This window comes from Corvus cornix, chromosome 5 (assembly GCF_000738735.6).
Source record: "Corvus cornix cornix isolate S_Up_H32 chromosome 5, ASM73873v5, whole genome shotgun sequence".
NCBI lineage: Eukaryota > Metazoa > Chordata > Aves > Passeriformes > Corvidae > Corvus > Corvus cornix.
The window spans coordinates 1,693,837-1,707,955 of NC_046335.1; the positions used below are offsets into that span (position 1 = coordinate 1,693,837).

General features: G+C 43.0%; 1 protein-coding gene across 3 annotated transcripts; it reads right to left on the minus strand.

Annotated features, from left to right (window-relative positions):
- Positions 1–482: 482 nt before the first annotated feature.
- Positions 483–14,119, minus strand: POLE2 (DNA polymerase epsilon 2, accessory subunit). Of its 3 annotated transcripts, XM_039552244.1 has the most exons (19): positions 14,013–14,119; positions 11,847–11,947; positions 10,893–10,968; positions 9,807–9,884; positions 9,005–9,098; positions 8,563–8,637; positions 8,239–8,322; positions 7,694–7,750; positions 7,256–7,304; positions 6,255–6,327; positions 5,659–5,831; positions 4,378–4,467; positions 4,144–4,198; positions 3,757–3,816; positions 3,585–3,662; positions 3,091–3,199; positions 1,563–1,739; positions 1,400–1,467; positions 483–661 (listed from the first exon to the last, which is right to left on the minus strand). In XM_039552244.1, the coding sequence occupies exons 1-19, from the start codon at positions 14,078–14,080 to the stop codon at positions 643–645; spliced, it is 1,584 nt and encodes a 527-aa protein (XP_039408178.1). In that variant the 5' UTR covers positions 14,081–14,119; the 3' UTR covers positions 483–642. The 3 variants fall into 3 exon arrangements, with proteins under 3 accessions (XP_039408178.1, XP_039408177.1, XP_010408242.1); XM_039552243.1 differs by having other exon boundaries at positions 1,400–1,739; XM_010409940.4 differs by lacking the exons at positions 10,893–10,968; positions 14,013–14,119 and having other exon boundaries at positions 1,400–1,739; positions 11,847–11,933.

A 14,119-nucleotide genomic window follows, 5' to 3' on the forward strand; every position in this document is an offset into this window, starting at 1 on the left:
GAAACAAAGCTCCTGTGGTGAGGGTCCCCTCTGTTCCACACCTGGTGTGGGCACTTTGGGGTAGCTCCACTCTGGTCTCCATGCCCACAAGCACCTTCAGCAAGTTTTGGCTTAGTTTCACTTTTTCCCCACTTTCCTCCATCAAGATCTCCTCCCAGCCTTCTCCAGAAGTTCTAAAGGACCATGTCCTTGCTGCTCCTTCCTCTTCTTGCCCTGTGTAACACTATCTTCAAATAGATACTGCATTAAAGAACACCTCACAGATATTTCCTGGGCCTTTCCCATCCAAGGAAAAATCCTATCCCCCATTTCCAGTATGTCCTGCAGATAATCAGCTATCCAAGTTCTCCCTATCTTTAACTTCTTCCTTTTAAAGATGCTCCTTTCCTGTTTGATACAGCTGGCTCCTCCACTTACCATTTTTGTGCTTTGCCAATCATTTTTCACTCAGACTTGACAATTTATCTAAACTGACACCAGTCTCTTTTCCTGTAAAAGTTTATTTGTGTACAAAACAAATCGGTTTTGACTTTGACATTTATTATAAAAAGTCCATAATAACATCATACCAAGGCATGTAAAAAATAAGAGCTATGGTTGGCTTCACGTGGGTTCACTGCCTTTTTTCAGTGCCACAGAAATTCAGAGTCCCTGAAGCTTGCTGAAAATACCAAAGAAAAGCAGTACTTAGTAGGTTTACTTTTAAAATAGTTCACAATGCTATTTTATTTCTTTATCTAGGAAAGACTTGATGATGTTTTCAAATATTTAGAAACCTAAAGTATCTCATGGTATGGTATTTTTTATATTCAAGTGAAAGTTACATGGGCTGATCCATTAATTCCCTGGGGAAGGCTTCTCCAACAAGGAGAAGACAAATTTATGCTTTTCCTAATGGGTTATACCATCATTATGTTAAACAGGCAAATTTTCATCCATTGTAAGCCCTTTGATACTTTTAAAATACTTTTTGGTGTTGCAGCTGGCTTTTTTCCAGTCAGTGGAATGAACAAGTGCAGATTTAAAAATATGTGAAATCAAGGCCTGAAAGTGGCTTCTGGACTTGATGATTATCATGAAATGAAGCAAAAATTGTTCCTAAATTTAATTAATTTATGTAACAACCATCATCCCTAGAAACAAATCTGCTTCCCAATCAGGTCTCAATCACTGAAAATCATACAGTGCAGTCATCTCTCCTTTTACTGCTGGATTCCACTTCCCATCATTGACATTTGTAATTTTTAAATTTATTACTTTAGTCCTGGGCATTTGGGTTTCTTACACTGCCTAAATATGAAGCATAAACTGCTGGAACATTCACTCTGTTTCTATTACCAGTTCCCTGTGATTTTATCCTGATAATCAGAAACTCAGCATATAAGAAGAATCTCTTTACCTGTCTTCAACTGTCTTGTTGGAGGGGTAGAACACCTTGAAGGAAAATCCACTTCTGGGAAACGAACCCTGTGAAGGAGAAGGGGAAAAACCCCATTTGTGTGAGTGAAACTCAGTGCAGGGAGTGAGGGCCAGCTGGGATGTGAGAGCCCAGGGGATCTTACAGGGTTTATGCAGAGGCACTCGGTGTTGGTGACAGTGAAGGGGTCGTGTTTGTCAGCGATGACGAGCAGGTCTGGCACGGGATAAACCCTCAGGGCGTAATCGTAGGCCCAGAACACGGGGCTGACGTACAGCGGCAGCGGGGTCAGGTGCCCCTGGGCTAAAATGGTCTTTACAAACTGCAAAAAAACCCAAAAACACTTGGTTTGAACCATTTTCTGCAAGCCCAGTTCATCCCTGCATGTGCCAGTGTGGGTTAATAAAGCAGCTTTTTGAATCTGGAAATGTTTGGGTGTTTTTTGTGTCTCATTCCTTCTGATCATTAATGATTTCTAGATTAAACCAGCGGCTCTCCTCCAGCACTCTTTCCTTTCTTGAATTGTGGGGTTTTTAATACACAAAGGCCTTTTTAAAGCATATCAGCCAGTATTTGAAGATGTCAGAATTATCTCATCAGTCAGACTCTCCAGGAGAATCTATTTACCTGTTCCTCCTTACCAACATTGCCATAACTTTAATTTTTTAGGGGTTTTTTCTTCATTGCTTTCCTCACAGTACCAGTTAACCACAAGACCCACACTTCAAAAGCCTTTTCCCTGAACAGAAGAAATCATTTGATTACCGGAAGATTTTCCTTTCTTAGTGACAAAATTTCCCTCTCTTTTTTTTTTTTTTACACTGATGGCTGAATTAAAATAGGCAAAAAAGGCAGAGAAAAAGCGGAGTATGCAAAAAACAACCTGCAAAAGGTGTTGCAATTCTACATTTCCTTCATATTTCCTTCCTGGAAAGCCCTGTATGAGGACAGGGAAGTGTCAGGAATGCAAATGTGCCCACAAAACCAAGGTACCTCAGCATCCACAGGGTGCTCACAGAGACACAGCTAAAACAACCTTCTGAGTCAAGCAAACAAAAAAAATCACAGTAAAATAAATAAACCCAGACTCCATCCATCACTGCAATGAGCCAGGACTACCTGGATCATTCACATCCAATTATATCAGTAAATGCCATCAGCTCCTGCTGTGGATTCACCGAGTGGAACCATGACCCCAAGCGCTGTGCTGATGTGTAAGAAGCAGAATTTTGGTTTTAAGTGAGGAGACAAAGCAAGCAGATGAATTTTAGAGGAAGTGACCTGCTGCTTTACTGCAAATGGCACTGGGTAACTGATCAAATCTTTAAAAAACGGTAATTTGTGTTAAAATTTGCCTTTAGGAATCAGTGTTTCTTGGCAGGACGTTGATGGTTGGTGCACACACAGTTGGCTGCTCTGAAGTTCTGCATTCCAGGGCAGCTGCGGTGTGACAGAATGACTCAATACCACCTAAAAGTATCCTGGTTTGAGTTATTTTGCTGTCAAAATGTAAAGAAAAGTAAGAGTACTAAATATGTAAATCCTTCTTACAACCCCTCTGGGTTACTCGTGCAATGGGTCGTGAGAATGGAGATCAGAGCCCCCCAAATCCAGCCCTGCTGATCAATAAAATCAAAAATCTTGGCAAAAAGTGGTGAACACGACTCACTCACATGGTTGGGAATGTCCATGTTGCTGCTTGGGAAGTGAACACAGTTCCTGCACATTTTGTTGATCAAATCTTCCCGAAAAATAATGATTTCTTGGGTGCAGTATTGAATCCTGAGTGGAAAACAGCAGTGAAATTCAATAAAGTTAACCTAAAAATGAGGAAGATGCATTATAAAGTTCATCTCCCTCTAATACAGACGAGTGAAAAAAGCAATTTGAATTAAAGTTATACTTTCCCTTCTAGTTCAGAAAAAACATGCTTTTGAGCAGGATTTTTATACACAGTATCAATTTTTTTTAGCATTACTTCCTTTCATCATTGCTTTATTGATGTCTTAATGTATTTAAAGCTAGTTACAATTAATCCAAGTGAAGAATTCTATTAATTTGAAAAATTTAAGGCAAATTTTCCCAAAATTTGTAGATTTTGAAAATGGTATTTGTAAAATTTAGTAAAAAAATTATTAATAAAAAAAATTAGCAGTTACATGGTTACCTGCAGGGATTTGTGGTGAAAACTGAAAATGGCACCAGCTGTCTGAATTCCTGAGTGATATTTTCAGCCAGGGGGGGTCTGAAATAAATAGCAAATGTATGAACAAAGATTCTTTCCTTCTTTAACTACTGAACTGAAAATGCCAAGATTTGAGGAAGTGAAGCAAACTGACCTTGGTAAAATAGAACCAGGACCAGGATCTTCAGGACCAGGGACAAACACAAATCGACTACTGCAAAAAAAAAAGAAAAGTTCAACAAATCTCTTTTACATAAACTGATCCTAAAAACTAGGTCTGGTGTTCTGAATTCAGAGATCAGGAGCCAGGAAAGTATTCCAGGGAGAGACCTTGGCTCCCTCATTAGGAGTTTCCATGCCCAAGCTATTGTAGATAAAATCAGACTTACCCTGCTCCCAAAACAAACCTGCAGGCCTGTTACAAAACCAGCTTGTTATCTGATCACAGCTGGCTCACAAGACAGAGAAAATAGGGTAACTCTCAGCTTCTTAAAGTAATTAAAGGCTTCACAAAAAAAACAGATTTCGCCTTGCTCTGTACCTTTTATGGATGCTGGGATATTCACATATAATATCTGCCAGAGCCTTCAAAGAACCTGGAGTCAGGGAAAAACAGGACACAACACCTGGTTAGAAATAAAACCAGCTTGGATGAATCTCCCCTCTACTGCAGAGCACTTTAAAAATAAGGGTTTATTCTCTGCTCTCTTTGTTTGTTTGCCATCATTATTTTAATTTAATGCACATGTCTGGCTGTTTACAGAGACTTCCCTACCTTTCAGGGACTGGATTTGATTTTTTCCATATGGCGCAGATGAAAAATTTCCACAGAAGAAAAAGCAGGTGGGAGGTGCAGAGGAATAACCTGGGAAAGGAGAGGATCTGTGAGCATATCCATTCACTTCAGCATCTTCCAGCACTTAGCCCATTCCATGAGAAGCAGGGACTGGAATAGCACTTCAAGCTCTGCTGCTATTAATACACCTGACTGATTTGATACGGGCTGGTTTTAGCTTAAAAAGGTGATGGCAATGTACAAATGTCACTTTGAGGGAGCCCTCTGTCATTTCCAGGCTGAGTCCCAGCATTGTTTGTGTGTATCCAACTACTGACTCACCCAGAGAATTATACAAAGTGCAATTCTAATAAATAATGCCATTTAAAAATGTATTATTCCCTTCAAGAGGAAAACAGCAAGCAGGCAGCAATGGATTGCTGTCAACCTCCATGATCATTCCAGTTCAAGGGCTCTCCCAACATTAATTTCCCTTTTGGCATTATAAAGCAACAGTAACTGGAATTGCCTGAGCAGTTTGAGGATCTGATGAGTGCTCACAACCTCACTCATCACCCGCTTCAGAGCAAAACAGGGAAAAAAGAAACCTGATTCCCATCCCTGAAATAAAAATAGAAACAGCTACTCAGGCATTCATCTCACATCCCAGTTACTCTCCATTTTCCTAGCACACAGCATCACACTTGGATTTACTTCACTGGTTTTCAAAGGGGCTGGTAAATAGAACAGAATTGCTTAGACCAGAGAAATGGCTCATCAATAATTTTCCTTGCTCTCCCCCTCAGCTGCTCATTTAGTTTCTAATTATGAAGGTTATCACTTGCCTATTGAAGTCTCAGAATAGCAAATGCAAGGTCTGCATCTTTGCCAGGTGACTGCAGCACACGAATCTCACTGACCAAAGTCCCTTCATCCCCTCAGCCCCTGCAGTCTTGGGGCAGGCCAAGTTTGCCCCAAGGATTTGCCAGTTCTGATCCAGATACTGAACTGGTTTTGTAACTTCTGCATGACTGTGCTAATTTGTGTCCAGCTCCCTTCAGGTGAGGAGCAGTTTCCCACCCTGAATTCTGGGTTGTTTTTAAAGCAGTCACTCTCTCACACTTCCACTCTGCCCGAGGCAGAAGGGACAGGCTGTTCCAAAACTGCTGCAACACAAAGAAGCAATTCATGGATGCTACTGGTCAAAACACTACTGGTACTAAGAATTTATGGAAACAAATTATGAACACGAGGTTTAGAGTGAAAGCAACTCTCACCTACCTGAAAACATCGTGTGAAGCTTTTCCAGCACTTCTGCTTGGTCCAGCCACACGTCAGACACAAACACAAACATGGCATCTTCATTCTCCTCCTCCAGCTGCTTCAGTTTTGCAGAAGCCTTTACTGAAGATGAAGAAGGCCCTCCAAAGAAGTTTATATTCCCATAGAAGGCTCTGCATCATTAAAATACTCCAGTGAGAATCCCAGAATGGTTTGGGTTGGAAGGGACCATTCCAGCCCCTGCCATGGGCAGGGACACCTTCCACTATCCAAGGGATCCATTCTTTCAGCAACAAGGAATTTATTATTCCCATGTAACAGTTACCTGGCTTTGCAATTGAGAAGGCCTGACATCCCAATTTCCATTAATATGCAGAACCCAAAGGCCTTTGGAAGGGTTTTTCTGCCAACACTACAGGCTTTAGTGCCTCTAAGTCCCAGAATTGCTTCCTTAAATTTGTATTTATTTTAAAGCATTTGGGGAGGAGGAAAAATAACATACTCGAATGTCAGAGAAACTATGAGATAACAATGATCTTACTTAGAAACCCATAAGAAAACATGGGGTGAGAGGCTGCCAAAAGTCAGCTTTGTACCTCGTGGTAGCAGAAGGCTCAGTGGGCGGAAATCCAAAAGCGTTCACATGAAAAACTTCATCTTCATACCAACCTAAGAGGATTTGGAACAGCAAAATAACCCTTAAGTTCTTCTAACAGCATCATGTCCTAGACATTAGTCAGAGAGTTGGCAGCTGTGCTGCACTGCCAGTCCCAGCCTCCATCAATCCCTCTCTTGTGGTAGCTCCAGAACCAGACCACGGAATGATCCAGATGGAAAAAGGGCTCAGCAAGAAAACAACTTTTTTCTAACCCCAGACATTCCTCTGAATGGATTTGCTGCACAGGCACATCGACAACTCCCTCAGCCCAACCAGGGAGGAAGGGAGGAATGCAGGGGAACAGGAATTGTTCTGCTGGCCCTGTCCTGGAAGGGCCCCCATGTCCCAAGGACCATCCCAGTGTCAGGAACAGAAGGAACAGGGTGATATTTATCCCCACTCTCATTTCTGCTCCCAGCTTCTGCTTACTCTCTACATTGCAAACACAAAACACTCTGGAAAACAGACTGAGATTATGTATCTTGCACAGAGGAACATTCCACATACAGAAATAGCCTTTTTTTTGCTAAAACAAGGCTCCAAAACTGCAAGCTCTTACATCATCCTAATGAGAAGCCTCATTAAAGGACCAAAGCTTTGCCAGCACAAAGCAGCATTTTCAGATTGTTAAATCATTCTTTTGGTTATTCTAGGCTGTCTTCCTAATCCAGTCATAACTTCTCCAAGCATGCTGGAGCCAGGCTCCAATCCTCAAAGCTGCTCCACACCCTCCCATGCCCCAACACCCTCCAATTCCTGCTCTCTGCCTCCAGAGCCCACGGGGTCACAGCAGAAGCTGAGTGCCAAAAATCTCAGTCACAAACTCACTGATGGTCACCAGAATGAGATTTGTCTGCTCAGCCACATCTGGCAGCCACAGCTTTGACAGAATAATTTATTACAAGCTAAAAAAAAAAACAAAGCCCCAGTCTGCTTTACCTTCTGCCAAAACAAAGCAGGATTCAGTATATAACCCACTGTGGAACTGGTGCAGGAAGGTTAAGGAATGTATTTTTCTTAGATTTAAAGTAGGTTTTTTAGCCAAAATTTGCTTTCCAGCTGGTGTAATAGATTTGGACAGCACTGAAAGTTCACAGGCTGCCTGAAGAGCCTGGCAAATCCCTGGTACCTGAGCAGGTAAGTCCAGAGAGAGCCCACAAACAGGAACAGGCTCTGCTTCCATGGGGAGGAACACTGACCACGTCCAAGAGAAAGGCAGGAGCTGCAGCAGCCAAGGGATTGGAAACGAAGGAGAAAGAGAGAGCTGCACCTCTCAATATATAATTTTTAATGGTCAGCATTGATTTACTGTTCAATTCAAAATTCTGCAGGTCTGCAGGAAATTCCTCCAGCTCTTCCATCACAGGAAAAGGATATTGCTTTACTAAGGTCTAGCTGAACCACTCCTGTGGGGTCTTCTAGGAAAAATTTCCCCTAAAAAACAGGATTCATTAACAAAGCAAAATACACCCAAACACACAAATGTTCCAATCAGAAGCATCTATCAGTCTATTAAAAATAATTTGGCTGGTTTTAATGTTTTAAGGTGGCAAGAACTGGAAATAATGTAGTTTATAATAAGTGTATCTCAGCAGCTTCCCTGGGAGCTGCTGCAGTTGGGATTGCTGGTGCACCCCTCCCTAAAATCCCAGTCCAGGGCACTGGCAAGTCCCAACACAGCCATTGGAAGCTCCTGCCTTCAAGAAGGGACATGCCAAAAAGTCCTAACTGCTTCTGGTTGCTGACATAAAAATTTTGTAGTGAGAAGACGAAGACATTTTCCACACACACTGGCACCAACTGCTTGTGGGAAAGTCTCTTAGAATGGGACAAATGCGAGATATTTAAGTTTTCTCATTTTCTAATATATTACAGCACTGAGTGAGCAGTGACCAGAGACTCCACAATAAAAAGCAACTCACCTCCTTGAGCTGAGTGATCATCCCAAGCACAATCACTTCTCCCACTTTAGCTGTATTGCCCAAGAGAGTTTCTACTGTCTTTAGCTGGGATCAAAGGCAAAGAATCCAATCAGAATTAAATCAAACTCTCCAGGTGCCTTTTCCCCAGCAAGACAAAGCCCCACACAGGACATGGTTTTAAATAACCAGGGGATACAGGCTCATTACAAACATCAGAGCCATATTTCTGAATGGGGCTTGGGAGAAGATTCCCAGTAAGGGCTGCTAGCATAAAGAACTGCTGTGATTATTTGGATTAAAACTGAAAAGAATTCCATTTTTTACCTGGAATTTGCTCTTGCTGTCATCAGGATGAGCAACGACTGGTGAAGGAGTAAACAGCTCATGTCTATGAGTCCTCTGCAGAAACCAAAATTGAAGTGATTCACTTTAAAAATACATGAGCACTGTCAAAAAGCCAGTTTGCTACAACCACTATACAAAATTCTTCATAAAGTTCTTACCCTACTTCATCCAGCAACTTTTAGTAATTCAGTCCTTTTGACAAGAATTTGCTTCTAAGAAACAGATGACCAATAACACCAGGTAATAACACTAAGCCTCAAAAAATGTGTGTCATGAAAGCATCTGTAATGCTGCTAAAAGAAGTTATTTGTGCCAACCTGGAAGTCAGAGAGTTTATGAGGCAGGGAGGTGCAATAGCACAATGTATTTTTGGAAGGAGATGTAGGATACATCCCTGTGGACACCTGCAGAGATTCCTGACCTGCTGGAGGATGGAGTAGCGCTCCCGGAACAGCTCTGCCTTGTCTCTGGCAGTCCCAAATAAACTCGGCCCAGGGAGGTCAGTCATGGACAGGCTGTGAGGAGTTTAACACAATCATCATTTTAAAAAAGGGACATTCCACACATAAAAATGACTCATTGATCTAAAAGGTCTGGGAGGCTGCAAAAGCTACACCATGATTTAGGTACTCCATGAGGGACACTCCTGCTCAGGATCCTGTGTTTCTGCATTTCTACATCCATTTCATTCCCCTCTAACTCACAGGCTTTGAGATTTATCCTTCCACCCAAAGAGGCCTCTGCAGAAATCCGTTTTTAAAAAAGCAGTAATGCCTTTAAGCAGTTGTGAACAAAAGCATTATTCCTCCAGTTTCTCCAACCCCCAGATTCACCAGCTGCTCCTAATTTTTCTTTTTTACCGTTTGGAGCTCTCCTTAGAAGCCCCTCAGGGCTTCAGGGAGCTGCAGGATACAGACTAAAAAAATAAATACAGGCAACAGACAGATCAAATTTATTAAAAAAATAAATTTGAACAGCCCAATGTGAGAAAAAAAACCAACCCCAAACTACCTTTAGTGATGTATGTCCTAGCCTTAGTGCCTTTTTTATTCACTAAGTGGCATAAACTTGGTTTATGGTCTTAAACATTTATTACCTTTCTCACTCAGGCTTCAGTTGAACAGACCCAAGAGGGAAAGATTAAAAACAGACTTATACTATAGAAATAGAGGCTTTGTTCTTAAAACAAGAAGTGCTTGAAATTTAAAATATGGGAGACTTACGGCAGAAACTTCTTTCTTTCTGAATTATAGATGTAACGTGGGATGTCAAAGGCTCCAATAATGTTGAAAACATTTTCTCTGAAATAAGAACAGTTACAGCATTAACTGGATGTTATCTTCCAACCACACCATTCTGTGATTCCATGAAGGGCATGAAACAAACAGTAACAAATATGTTGGCTAAAATGATATTTGTTTTGTTCACTATCATCACCATTTCTCCTGCATCATTCTATTTTCTATTCCATTTTCTATTCTGTTTTCTCCTGCATCCTCTAGTTAAATAATTAAAAAGACTTGTTCCTGTGATCTGTAGAGCTTTTCCCTTCAGGACTCTCCAGTGAGAATCTGTACATACAGATTTCTCTTCACTTCTGGAGCAAAAAAAAAAAATACATTGAGTATAAAAAAGCACCACAAAGAAAAATCACACTCAAACCATCTGCATCATAAAGATTCCAACGACAAGGAGCAAAAGTTAAAACCAAATTCTCTCCATCCTGAGAGGCTAAGGGCTGACAGTATCTAACTGACATGCCCAGCAAACCATCTCTCTTCATGCTCTGCATCACGATGCGAACACTAAAGGAAACACATCCATCAGGATCACAAAGTTCTCAGAAACTCCAGTAATTGCTCCACACTTTGTTATCACAGAAGGGAAATCAATCAGGGCTTCAAAAAACTAAACAAAAAAGCAGGAACGGGCACCCCAGAGGAAAACTCTTCTAAAGTGCTTTCAGAAAAGAAAGGCACAAAACCAACCTGAGATAACTTTCATGTAGAGCAAAGCAAATAAAGGCATGGACAGAAGTATTGGTTAATATTCAACCTGTATCACACACAACCCCAGCAGCTGAATTCCAGAACATCAGATTATGTTTAGAACCCCCTGGAGGCCCATCCATGAGAACAAACGCTCCAAGCAGGAACCTGGAGCAAAGACAGCAGCAGGAAGACAAAAGGACAGAGCAATGACTGCACGTGGAGCGCTGCAGAAAATGCCTGGCATTCATTTCCCCAGGAGGAATAAGGAAATGACACCAGCTCCCAGAACCTCCAAAAAAATTTATAACGTCACCCTACATCGCCTCATCAGGGGCCCGGCTGCATTCCTGGACAGCTGCCTCCACTGTGGGCTGCTCAATCATATTAGATGACACTGGAAGGAAAAATCCCGAGGATTAGAACTGCAGCAAGGAAGGAAGCAGGTCTGAAGTATTTCACATTAAATGGTTGAGTCTCCTCAGAGGAATACACACAAATAAGAATGTTTTCTGTAAGCTAATGGCACACACTGTTTTACAGAAGGATCACTTAATATTGCCACCAAAAGGACATATTCCTAGGGGAAAAAAATAACACACACACACTGTGCCCACGCTGAATTCCCTAAACATGGAGAACAAGACCATTACAGTTTATGCAAAGCTGCCAAATATATCACAAATGTGTTAGAGCTGAGCTTTCACATTCTGGAGGTTAATTTGGTTCCAGAACATTATCACACGGATTGCTGCCATAAGTGTTCCAACAGAACTTTGGAGATAGGCACATTGTTGTTTTCATGGATTTAAACTGAATTGGAATTAGTATGAAGGCCTCACCACTCTCACAGGGAAGAATTTCTTCCCACTATCCCATCTAATCCTGCCCTCTGGCAGTGGGAAGCCATTCCCTGTGTCCTGTCATTCCATGCTCATGTAAATAGTCTCTCTCCATTTTAATATTTAAAATTATAGTTTCAGGTACAACGATGTCCACACAAACTTTCAGCCACTGTCACTAAAAAATTCTACTACTCTTGGAAAAGTCAGGATATTCTACACTGCCAACTCTTTAAATGACACAAATGTCTTCTGCTGACATTGCAAACTTCAGTGTTTAACCAAAATAAAAGGCCAACAAATACATTTATCTCAGTCAACCCCTTACACTGCAATGACACCTCAGTGCCTCTGCTGCCAGTAACTGTCTTTGTCTAGATAACATCAGAAATTCCAGGAAAACTTGCTTAAGAAAAAGAAATTGTTTACTTACAAGGTTGTTTTTCAACTGCATCGATGACATTTTCAATTACATCGTCAAGTTCTTCTTCACTGGTGGACTGAAAAGCTTCAGTGAGATACTTCAGGGCATCCCTAATCCCAGAAGAGAAAGCACAAAAAGCAATTAATATTCAATAGTTTACACAAACTGTGCTGCTTTTGGCAGGTGTGCACATCATCACCACATGGCTCGTGGTTAAAGAATAGAAACAATTAGCACTGCATAATAGCTCACTGGTTTAAGTCAAAGAAAAAAATCGTTGGGATTGAAAATATCAGGGAAAAGAAGTGGAGAACCTCAGCTTCATACAAAAAATTGCATGTTGGAAGGGATTTCTGGAGACCCTGTGGTCCAACCTTCTCCTCAAAGCAGGGCTTGGGTTATACTGTCCAGGGCCCCATGGAGCCAAGTGAGGGAGATTCCACCACTTCTCTACTCCATCAACTTCAAAGTTTAATTACTATTACAATGAAGAATTAAATTAAGCTTGTGCCCGTTGCCTCTTGCCCTGTCACTGTGCAACCTTGAGAACACTTCTCACTTTTAGGAAGACTGGGATTAGCTCCTCATGAGTCTTCCCTTCTTGACGCTAAATAAACCCAAATCCTTCACATTTTCTCCATGTCAGGTTCTCTGACCCTCTAATTACAGAATCCCAGGATTCAGGTTTGGGTTGGAAGGGTCCTTAAAACCATCTCATTCCAACTCCCTGCCATGGGCAGGGACACCTTCCACTAGCCCAGGCTGCTCCGAGTCCCATCCAACCTGGCCTGGGACACTTCCAGGGATCCAGGGGCAGCCACAGCTTCTCTGGGCACCCTGGGCCAGGGCCTCACAGTCAGGAATTCCTTCCCAATCTCCCATCCATCCCTGCCCTCTGGCACTGGGAAGCCATTCCCTGTCCTGTCCCTCCAGGCCTTGTCCCCAGTCCCTCTCCAGCTCTCCTGGAGCCCCTTTAGGCACTGAGCTCTCCCTGGAGCCTTCTCCAGGTGAACACCCCCAGCTCTCCCAGCCTGGCTCCAGAGCAGAGGGGCCCCAGCCCTTGGAGCAGCTCCGTGGCCTCTCCAGACTTTTCCAGCATCTCCACATCCCTCTCATTTTGGACTCCAAACCTGGATGCAGCTCTGAAGCTGGGATGTCACCAGAGCAGAGCTTCCAGCTCTTCCTGCTTCCCTTACAAGCCACAGCCTATAAGCAACTGGACCTGCTCCAGTTGATCAATATCTTTGAAATTGGAGTTATTTTAATTCTCAATAACACAAGAATTAGAAATCTGGTTCTTCTCTCATCCTTAGACTAGAGTCTCACATTAAAGATAACAATTTTCTTATTACTGTCATCTGTTGGCCAACCAAACTGGCATTTTGGTGATCAGCCTGACCTTCAAAATGTCTCAGCTCATGGAACTGTGGAGTCAGGAGTTCTGGACTTGTGCTCCACACTAATGAAAGTATCAGGGCACTGTCCAAAATAATCACATCCCATCCACAACAGAAACAAAATTTAATTGATATTAACACACGAGAAAGAAGAAGAAAATGAGAGCGATGGAGACCCAGTCTCTTATAAATCATGACACCTTCCACTGCAAGCAGGAATCACTTTTCAGTGACCTTGCCATCTTTAAATAACACATCCTATTATACTTGGAAATATGGCATTTCTTCCTTTGGAAATGCCACTTCCTCCTTTGGAAATGCCATTTCTTCCTCTAACAAAGAATGCTGAGCACAAGACTGGCAAGTGGAACTCAGAAAGAGATCCCAGAGTTGTCAGGCTCAGAGGCAGACAGAAAAACCCAACCAAACACCCAGCACCAGCATCAGGGAGGGCTCCAAGGGGAGACCATGGGCAGCTTTTGGTGGCACCCATGGTCATGGTGGATGGATGGATGGATGGATGGATGGACGGACAGAAGAGGCCCACAGCAGCAGGACAGGCAAAACAAGGCATTGGAGAAGACTCCAGAGGCCTCGATGCGGGGGAAGGAGGGAGAGGAGGTAAAGGCAGCACCTCGTCCCGAGGAGGTGCCGCGGGGGTGCGGAGCGACCCCGACCCCATCCCGTAACGCCGCACGCCGGGCCCGAGGCCCGCCCGGGGCCGATCCCCGCGGGCGGAGCGGTTCCCGGAGCAGGGTCCGGGCCCGGGGCTACTCACGGGCGCAGGAGGAGCCCCCGCAGCCGGAACGCGGAGCTGAGGCGGCGCCGCAGCCGCTCCGGCTCCATGGCGGGGCGATGGCGCCAAACGCGGCCGGGCCGCCCCAG